The 9909-nt window shown below is 50.6% G+C and overlaps 1 protein-coding gene across 1 annotated transcript; it reads left to right on the forward strand.

Moving 5' to 3' along the window:
- The first annotated feature begins 7791 nt into the window (after positions 1 to 7791).
- On the forward strand, positions 7792 to 9909 carry LOC111140378 (heat shock 70 kDa protein 1). The gene has a single exon (XM_022492646.1). The coding sequence runs from the start codon at positions 7983 to 7985 to the stop codon at positions 9906 to 9908; it is 1926 nt and encodes a 641-aa protein (XP_022348354.1). The 5' UTR covers positions 7792 to 7982; the 3' UTR covers position 9909.

Here is a 9909-nt window from a genome sequence, read left to right on the forward strand (position 1 = left end):
TGTCTTAGATAAGTCCAGGATCTGGAGAAGTAAGTCTGTATATTGCATTGTGAGCTCTTGCTTTCAGGCAAATGGTTTGTTGGGGAGTTTTGTTTTGCTTTTTTTTTTTTAAACAACTTGTATTGGGTGGATTGGGTCTGTGGTTGTAGAAAAGGTTAAGGGTTACTGACATAGTGGCCTTGAGTTTGGCGAAGGGATTGACCTTATGTAAGGGTGGCCTGAGAAAGGGGTATTGGGTAGGGTGTTCCCGGAGAAGCTGGCAAGAGACAGAAGGGAGAGGCAGCTACGTGGGAAGGTCCTGGCTGCCCATTTCTGTAAGTGCCCCTGGTCTGTCAGAGCCATGATGTATAATCTGGTTTCAGCATGAAGGAACAGGTGAGTCCTAAATTGGTAGTGAGGAAATGTGAGATAAAGCACTGGGTTGCCCAGTTAGGATTAGCCACTCTGACCTCTCGTTCTCATACGTTAAAATGAAAGAGTCTGGTTTGATGCCTCAGTCTATAGTTCTCATTTGAGAGGTTACTGAGATAGAAGTGTCACATTTCTGACAGTGGTTATTTACGTTTTAAGTACCCAGTGAGTGTTCAGAAGGAACTGTCACTGAGTTGGCGCCCCAGCAGAAGGACCTAATATATCAGTGCTCTTACGTACCAGGTACTGTTTGGGGGCCTTTTATGTGTTACGAATCCTCATTCTACCACACTGAGAGGTGGTGCATAACTTGCACAGGTGAACACATGGGAAGACTTAGCTAAAATTACCTAAGTGGTTAAAAAAAATTTCAGTTCAGCAAAGGTGTTAAACCTAGATTCCAACTCTGGTTTACTCCGTTTTTGCCAGACTGTCCCAAGTTCACAGTGATTTTGGTTTGTTTGTTTTGGTGTGTGTTTGTTTTTTTTTAACCATGCCTGGTTCTGGGTTGGTTCTAACTTGGGTTTCATAATCATTACCCCTTTGCCTTTGCTTTATGGAATCCCAAACAATTATATCAGATAAACACTGGGACTGATAACAAAGGCTTAGTATTTGTTAACTTAGAAGGGGGGAGGTCTACTACAGGTTTTCTTCCCATGCATTAACTTCCCTTTGAGATACTGCATATCCTAGCTGCTAGCATTCTAGAAATAATCCCCTTCACAACCTCCTTGTTGAGAAAAACGCCGCCACAATCCTCAAGGCTTGGGAAGGAAACCCTTTTAAGAATCAGTTGCTTGGGAAGGAAACCCTTTTAAGAATCAGTTGCATCTGGGGGTTACAAAGTTATTTGGGAACAAGATAGAGATGGTGGTTGCAGATCATTGTGGATATACTTGGTATCCCTGTTAAATCCACTTTGTTATTTTTTAATTTTTGTAAACTCTACACCCAATGTGGGGCTCGAACTTGAGTCCCTGAGATCAAGTTGCATGCTCTTTACGCTGAGTCATTCAGGTGCCCCTGAGTTGTGCACTTTAAGGTAGTTTTTATGTTGTGTGAATTTCACTTCAACAACAAAAACTTTTTTTTTTTAAGATTTTATTTATTTATTTGACAGACAGCGATCATAAGTAGGCAGAGGCAGGCAGAGAAGAGAAGCAGGCTCCCTGCTGAGCAGACGGCCTATGGGGGGGGGGGGGAGGCTTGATCCCAGCACTCTGGGATCATGACCTGAGCTGAAGGCAGAAGCTTTAACCCACTGAGCCACCCAGGCGCCCCACAACAAAAACAATTTTTTAAAAATAGTCTCGCTCGGGGCACCTGGCTGACTCAGTGGGTTAAAGCCTCTGCCTTTGGCTCAGGTCATGATCCCAGGGTCCTAGGATCGAGCCCGGAATCCGGCTGTCTGTTGGGCAGGGAGCCTGCTTCCCCCCCCCCCACCCCCCCCCCCCCCGCCTCTCTGCCTACTTGTGATCCCTGTAAAAAAAAAAAAAAAAAACAAAAAAAAAAAAAAAAAAGTCTCACTCAATATTACATAGAAGCATTTTCTGAGTTTGTTTTCTTCAGAGCCCACCAAACCTTTTAGTAAATAAATCGTCACTTCTGAAGAAAATCAGCAATCTGGGAATGGCCCATACATGTAGACTTTGTCCTGGAAGTATGGAAATGGAAATCTAAGAGATGCTTAGGCTTCCAGGCCAGCTTATAACCTTCAAGACAGTTGAACTGTAGGACTGTGGACTCTAGCCACAGCGTAAACCAGTCTTCGTGAGGACCTGCATTTGCTATGGTACCTCCTCTCCCCCTTAGAGCTGCAGGAACATTCGTGACTCATTTGCAGATACCAGTGACTCTTCAAGCCAGCAGCCACAACGATTACTTAGGGGAGAGGTGGCAGAGGAAGGTGGATGGAAAAGGGTGGAGATTGGGAAGGACCTACCAAACACCTTTGATCAGAGTGTTTAGAAAAATCTCTAGAAATAAACCTGGCGAAAATAAGTTCCTATGGCCCAATTAGTCAAGTTATTGAATGGGTGCTTTATTAAGAAATCAATATAAGAAGTTATAGTCTGTATACACCTGCACCGGCGACTGAAATAATCACTTTTTAAGGTCAAAGGAGAGCAGGCTGATGAAACTGTAGACTTTTTTTTTTTTTTAAGATTTTATTCATTTGTCAGTGCTCAAGCAGCAGGCAGAGGGAGAAGTAGACTCCCCGCTGAGGAAGGAGCCTGACAGGGGACTCGATTCTAGGGTCCTGGGATCATGACCTAATCTGAAGGCAGACACTTAAGAGACTGAGCCAGCCAGGCATCCCAAAATTGTAGATTTATTTATTATTATTATTTTTTTATTTTTCCAAAATTGTAGATTTAAAGTAAAGAGAATGCAGTGCCATCCCTGGAGAAAGTGATGTCTTGGGTAACAGAAGAAATTTTGGGGGTAGGGGGAGGTACATGGAAGAAAAATGACTGTGGGTGAGGAAAGGATTTTTTTTTTTAAGATTTTATTTATTTATTTGACAGACAGAGATCACAAGCAGGCAGAGAGAGAGATACGAGTAAGCAGACTCCCCACTGAGCAGAGAGCCTGATGATGCGGGGCTAGATCCTAGGACACCAGGATCATGACCTGAGCCAAAGGCAGAGGCTTTAACCCACTGAGCCACCCAGGCGCCCCGAGGAAAGGATTTTCTAAGTCAAATATTTTCCTTAATTCCTTTCCAATCCAACCTGTCTCCCTATGCCAGCCCTCAGAAGGCAAGTGGTATGGTAATGCAACTGTTTGAACCCAAGATACTGCTTTGTTAGCAACATATATACTTACTGTTATTTCTGCTGTTTAAGAGGACTGTCATCAAAAACTAAAAAGGTAATCAAAACAATTTTATAAATATAAAAGAAGTGGGCAGGGACATGGACTTTCGGTTAAGAGGAGATGGGGTTATTTCAGGTGAGGGGGCGATCCTCACGGTAGGGATAAGAAATGGCAACTGTCCTCAACCTTCACCCTAACTGAAAACCCTAAATCCGTCCCCGTGGGTCACCTCTTGAGAATCCGCTGCATTGGAACAGGGCAACGCCACGAGCCCCGCCCCCCTTCTCTAGCATCGCTCCCAGAAAGTCTAAGGGCTTGGACCGCGGAGCGAATTCCGGAGGCCGGGGTGAACACGCCCCGCCCGCCGCGTCCCGACGGTCCCTGTCGCGCCCAACTAAGGATGGAAGGATGGGGGGGCGGGGAGCGTGCAACGGAGTCCAGAAGACGAGAATCACTTCCCAGGGCCTTTGACCTTTTTTCACCGCTCCCAACGTCCCCACGGGGCGAGGGAGCGACAGGCGGCGGCAGAGTGAGGCCAGCAGGGACCTCTCCGCCGCGCGTTCCCGCCTGGCTCGGTGCGCGCTCGCCTCGGGCTCTGGGGACCTCCTCCTACTCTGGCGTCTGGCCATCCGATTCCCCCCCCCCCCACCCCGCTTAGTTGTAGGAGTTACAAGACTTTCCAGTGCTTTCGTCGCATAAATTACCTAGTGTGAGAGAAACTGTGAAGATCTCGCCTTTTTTGGCTCTTTTCATCCCGTCTTGAAAAAGTCACAAATACCTGGTAGCGGCCAGGCAATCCCGCGGCCACCCCGCCGCTAGGTCCCAGCGGCGGCCTTCGCGCTCTGCACCCGCCCTTATCCTGTCCGTATCCCGCGGCCCGGCGCCCTCAGGAGCTTTTTGGAGTTTTCTGGGTTCGTGGGTGGGGACTGACTTGTAAGAACGTGCTTCAACAAGCTGCCCCGTCCAAGGCCCCCAACACCTCCCCCAACACCCCAACCCCGCCCTAAAACATCAAGCTTAGTCATGGCTCTATGTTTAATTTCCAGAAGATTCTGTGAACTATGTTCCAGCTTAGCCATAGTAACAGGGCTCCCCCCCTTCCCCGCACCCCGCTTTCCCCTTTCGGACCGAACATTCTCTTCTGAAAGGAGGGGGAGGCGGGGCTGGGAGATCTGGAAGGGTGGGAAAGGTGGGGGAGGGGGGGTGATATGAATCAGAAGTGGCAGCCTGGAAGGGAGTCCCAGCTCGTCATATACCCCGTGGTTCCCCTAATGCGCACAGAGCCCTGACATTCACTTCACTCCCTTCTGTGGCCATTTGTTTTCCTCTTTGTAGAGAATGAAGGATAGGATGCAGATGCCAGCCTTGAGAGGAGTCCAAAATAGGGAGTATGAGGACATGTAGGCTCAATCATCAGTTCTAAAATTAGCCTTCAGGGTGACCAGACTAAGCCACTGAACTCTGATCTTTTGTGTTCGTCTTTAAAAAGGAAAAGGTTTGACTAAATAGCCTCTGCCTAAAAATTTTAAGATAGTTTCTCTAGTAAACGGAAAGTAATACCATTGTCCAGGCAGTAGTCCCCAATCTTGTAAGCACCTGGAGAAGATTGAGAGGTCAGACCCTAGAGTGTGGGATCCCAACAAAGACAGGAGAAAAGGAGCAAACTTTTGAGCACTGCTCTGTCCCAGGCACAGAACTAAGGCCTGAGAAGCATTATCCTATTAATTCCTGATGCTACCATCCTATTAGATGGATATTGTTAATTCTATGTTAGAGATACAGAGACTTGTGTTAGTTAACTTACAAGTACTGCATGGTGAAGGAGGAGGAGGAGGACAAGGAGGTAGAGTCAGATGCAAACGCAGGTTTTCCCAAAAGCTTCTGGAAATCTGTAGCACTCCACAGTCACAGCAGCTGTTGCCACTGACTTGTTAAAAATGCCTGGCTCTGGGTTTCATATCAGTTATCTCTTTTGCTTTTTCCTAACTAACGTTAGAATTGTACTATCTTTAAAACTAAAAGAACGGAGGAGAAAAGTACTGTTGGAGAAACTGCAGGAAAAAGGAGAGAAGAAAAAGAATGTGGCAGCTTCAGGGTCATGAAGGCTCACTTCCTCCACTCTAACTGCACTGCAAAGTTCTTGGCTCTCTCTTTTGTTCCCCACTCTTAAATAAGTACCTGACAGTCCCACCAGTTTGGGGAACCTAAGACTTGATTCTTTAAAATGCCAAATCCTATAAAAACTTAATTGCAAAATTAGCCAAAATAAAATTCTGGAAAGCTCTTGGGGTTCTTACACTCATCTTACACAGCAGTTAAACCTGCAACTGGGTTTCTTTTTGCCTTGGGAGGCATCTAGCATAAAAGACAAAATTCAGGAGACCCTCTCCTTGTCAGGAAATGGGAAAAGAATATAGATGTTTGGGTTTCCAGACCAGTCCACACAGAGAGATTTGACTCAAAACGTAAGTCAGCTATAAGGGGTAGCTGATGATTCATGGAAAACAGTATTTCTAGTGGATCTTTTTCTGCTATACCCACAGTAACAAGATTTGAGGTCCTGTCACCATGTCTACCTGCCAGGCAGTGGGTACAGTGATGCCCTTTGCTTCCAGCCAAGAAAGTATTCTAAATTGCAGATCTGAAGAGAAGTAAGGAGTAATTCCAGAACTGCCTCTAGTAGCAGCTAATGGCAAGGAAGATTCCAGAGGGAGGAGGAGGTGAGGTTAAGGATCCCTAGAAGTGTTGACACATTGGGCAGCTAAAACAGAAGCTTGGGGAGTCGCCAGAGATTGCATAAAGAAATGGAAAATTCCTTAAGTTTGACCAGTTTGACTAGATTAGGAGGTGACTCATTAGGGAGCTACATCTGAATGTTAAAAAAAAAAAAAAAAAAAAAAAAAGTTATCACTTGCCTGCACAAACATACACCGGATTGTGAAAGCAATTCTAGCCGAGCAAAATGTTCAGAAGATTCCTTCCCTTCATCAAAAACTGCCTTCTCATATAAAAGCAAATATACAAAAAACTGCCTTCTCCCACTGTATTTACTGTGTTCAACCATGTGTATACAGCAATGAGCCTATTTTTGATGGGTTGTGAACCCGGCGCTATTACTTTAATGTACCTTAGATTTTTATATCAGGCACCGAACAAATGATTTTCCATGCCTGCAAAGGATTTAAAAAGTGGGGGGGGGGAGGGAGGGGGGCGAATGATAAAATGTGTTTGTATTCAAAGCAGGAGGGAGGATAACGTGCAGGAAGTTGGAATCTAGGATAAAAAACTAAGTGGTTGCACTAAATGCATGACAAATTTTAAAGGAGCTGGAAGTAGAACCTGGGTCGGATTAACCCCTCCCACCTTCCAGCATAAGGATTCCGGAAAATTCTGTTTAAAAGGGACCACCTGCACCCAGCTGTGGTTTATGACGCTACTAAGGAGGACAGAATATCCCCACCCTTCCCCCGCCGGCTCCCCAGCCTCTGTATTACATTTTAAAAGGACGGACAGCCTAAGGGCGACAGGGAGAGTGCATAAGACTGAGTTCAGGGTTCTGAACCAGGAATTAACAGGTGGGAAAGTGGGAAAGGGGTGGCCCAGACCCACAGGCTGGGAAGAACAGGGAAACGGAAAAGCCCCAAAGGCCTTAAAGACAGCTGTAGTCCTATGGAAAGTTTTTTTCTTCCTCTGGCTTGAGCCCAACCTAGGCAACTGGGTTCACCGATCCAGCCCTGCCTTTCCCTCACCCCGCCCTTGACCCAGCCTGCCCCTTCTAGGGCGATGGGGACGTTCTTCCGTTTAAGAACCACCCGTTTCATTGATTTTCTTTCAAAAAATTCAAATTCCCCATCCCCAGATATTCCATCCATGTAGGTTAAAGATGATGTCAAAACTATATTGTATTATATTTCCTTCTCTTCCGCTTTAAATCGAAGGTGGGAAAAACTCCGCGGAGAGCCAAGGCAATCCTCAGACAGCTCACAGGCCTTTGTACCCATCCATTAGCGGGCCTAACGCGGACCCGTCCGTCATCACTACAGTCCAATCGGAGTCTCTTTGACCCCCAGATACCCCACCCACTTCGAGAAACTCGGGAACTTTCTGTATTTGGGGTATACCCGGGACCCCTGTAGCCCATCATCCTATCTTAAGCCATCAAACTAGTTTAAACGCCACGAGCCTCTCACCGCCCTACAATTACCACCCCAGTGCTAGTCCTTCCGGTCAATTATAATACCAGGGGACAGCATCGCCAGCGGGTAACGGAGACTAGATGGGCAGAATCAACAACAGCCCAACCCCAGCGCCTCTCCTCCCTCCCCTTACGACTCGGGTCCCTTCCCAAGAATCCCAGAAGAGTCTGGAGAGTTCTGGGAGGGGCGGCGCCCGGGACGCCGATTGGTCCCAGGAAGCCTGGAGGCGGGACGCGAGGCGAAACCCCTGGAATATTCCCGACCCGGCAGCCCCGCAGACCTCCGCGATTGGCCGAGGACGAAAAAGGCGGGGCTGGATAAAGCGTTATAAGCGCAGAGCCGCCCCGCCGCCGACAAACCGCAAAGCGGCAAAGAGGTTCCAGGCTCTCCGGAGGCGTCCGCTAGCGCAACTTTCGCGGCGTTGTTGAGGCCCGCTCGTGCCTTCGCGAGTTTGCAGCTTTTGAGAAGACCGAGTTCCTCGTCGCGGATCCCGACCGCCTTTCCCAAAGCCTGAACGTGAGCGCGGGGCAAGGAAGAGAGCAGGGCAGCGGCATGGCGAAAACCTCGGCCATCGGCATCGACCTGGGCACCACCTACTCCTGCGTGGGGGTGTTCCAGCACGGCAAGGTGGAGATCATCGCCAACGACCAGGGCAACCGCACCACCCCCAGCTACGTGGCCTTCACCGACACGGAGCGTCTCATCGGGGATGCGGCCAAGAACCAGGTGGCGCTGAACCCACAGAACACCGTGTTCGACGCGAAGCGGCTGATCGGCCGCAAGTTCGGCGACCCGGTGGTGCAGTCGGACATGAAGCACTGGCCCTTCCAGGTGATCAGCGATGGCGATAAGCCCAAGGTGCAGGTGAGCTACAAGGGCGAGACCAAGGCGTTCTATCCCGAGGAGATCTCGTCCATGGTGCTGACCAAGATGAAGGAGATCGCCGAGGCGTACCTGGGCTACCCGGTGACCAACGCGGTGATCACCGTGCCGGCCTACTTCAACGACTCGCAGCGCCAGGCCACCAAGGACGCGGGGGTGATCGCGGGGCTGAACGTGCTGAGGATCATCAACGAGCCCACGGCCGCCGCCATCGCCTACGGCCTGGACAGGACGGGCAAGGGGGAGCGCAACGTGCTCATCTTTGACCTGGGCGGCGGCACCTTCGACGTGTCCATCCTGACGATCGACGACGGCATCTTCGAGGTGAAGGCCACGGCGGGGGACACCCACCTGGGAGGGGAGGACTTTGACAACCGGCTGGTGAACCACTTCGTGGAGGAGTTCAAGAGGAAGCACAAGAAGGACATCAGCCAGAACAAGCGAGCCGTGAGGCGGCTGCGCACCGCCTGCGAGAGGGCCAAGAGGACCCTGTCGTCCAGCACCCAGGCCAGCCTGGAGATCGACTCCCTGTTCGAGGGCATCGACTTCTACACGTCCATCACCAGGGCGCGGTTCGAGGAGCTGTGCTCGGACCTGTTCCGCAGCACGCTGGAGCCGGTGGAGAAGGCACTGCGTGACGCCAAGCTGGATAAGGCCCAGATCCATGACCTGGTCCTGGTGGGGGGCTCCACCCGCATCCCCAAGGTGCAGAAGCTGCTGCAAGACTTCTTCAACGGGCGCGACCTCAACAAGAGCATCAACCCTGATGAGGCCGTGGCCTACGGGGCGGCGGTGCAGGCAGCCATCCTGATGGGGGACAAGTCTGAGAATGTGCAGGACCTGCTGCTGCTGGACGTGGCCCCGCTGTCGCTGGGGCTGGAGACGGCCGGGGGCGTGATGACCGCCCTGATCAAGCGCAACTCCACCATCCCCACCAAGCAGACGCAGATCTTCACCACCTACTCGGACAACCAGCCCGGCGTGCTGATCCAGGTGTACGAGGGCGAGAGGGCCATGACGCGGGACAACAACCTGCTGGGGCGCTTCGAGCTGAGCGGCATTCCTCCGGCGCCCCGGGGGGTGCCCCAGATCGAGGTGACCTTCGACATCGACGCCAACGGCATCCTGAACGTCACGGCCACGGACAAGAGCACTGGCAAGGCCAACAAGATCACCATCACCAACGACAAGGGCCGCCTGAGCAAGGAGGAGATCGAGCGCATGGTGCAGGAGGCCGAGAAGTACAAGGCCGAGGACGAGGTGCAGCGCGAGAGGGTGTCTGCCAAGAACGCCCTGGAGTCCTACGCCTTCAACATGAAGAGTGCCGTGGAGGATGAGGGTCTCAAGGGGAAGATCAGCGAGGCAGACAAGAAGAAGGTGCTGGACAAGTGCCAGGAGGTGATTTCCTGGCTGGACGCCAACACCCTGGCGGAGAAGGATGAGTTTGAGCACAAGAGGAAGGAGCTGGAGCAGGTGTGTAACCCCATCATCACTGGACTGTACCAGGGGGCGGGTGGCCCCGGGGCCGGCGGTTTTGGGGCTCAGGCCCCCAAAGGGGGCTCTGGGTCTGGCCCCACCATTGAGGAGGTGGATTAGG

This window comes from Enhydra lutris, unplaced genomic scaffold, assembly GCF_002288905.1.
Source record: "Enhydra lutris kenyoni isolate GAN:26980312 unplaced genomic scaffold, ASM228890v2 scaffoldscaffold761, whole genome shotgun sequence".
Taxonomy (NCBI): domain Eukaryota; kingdom Metazoa; phylum Chordata; class Mammalia; order Carnivora; family Mustelidae; genus Enhydra; species Enhydra lutris.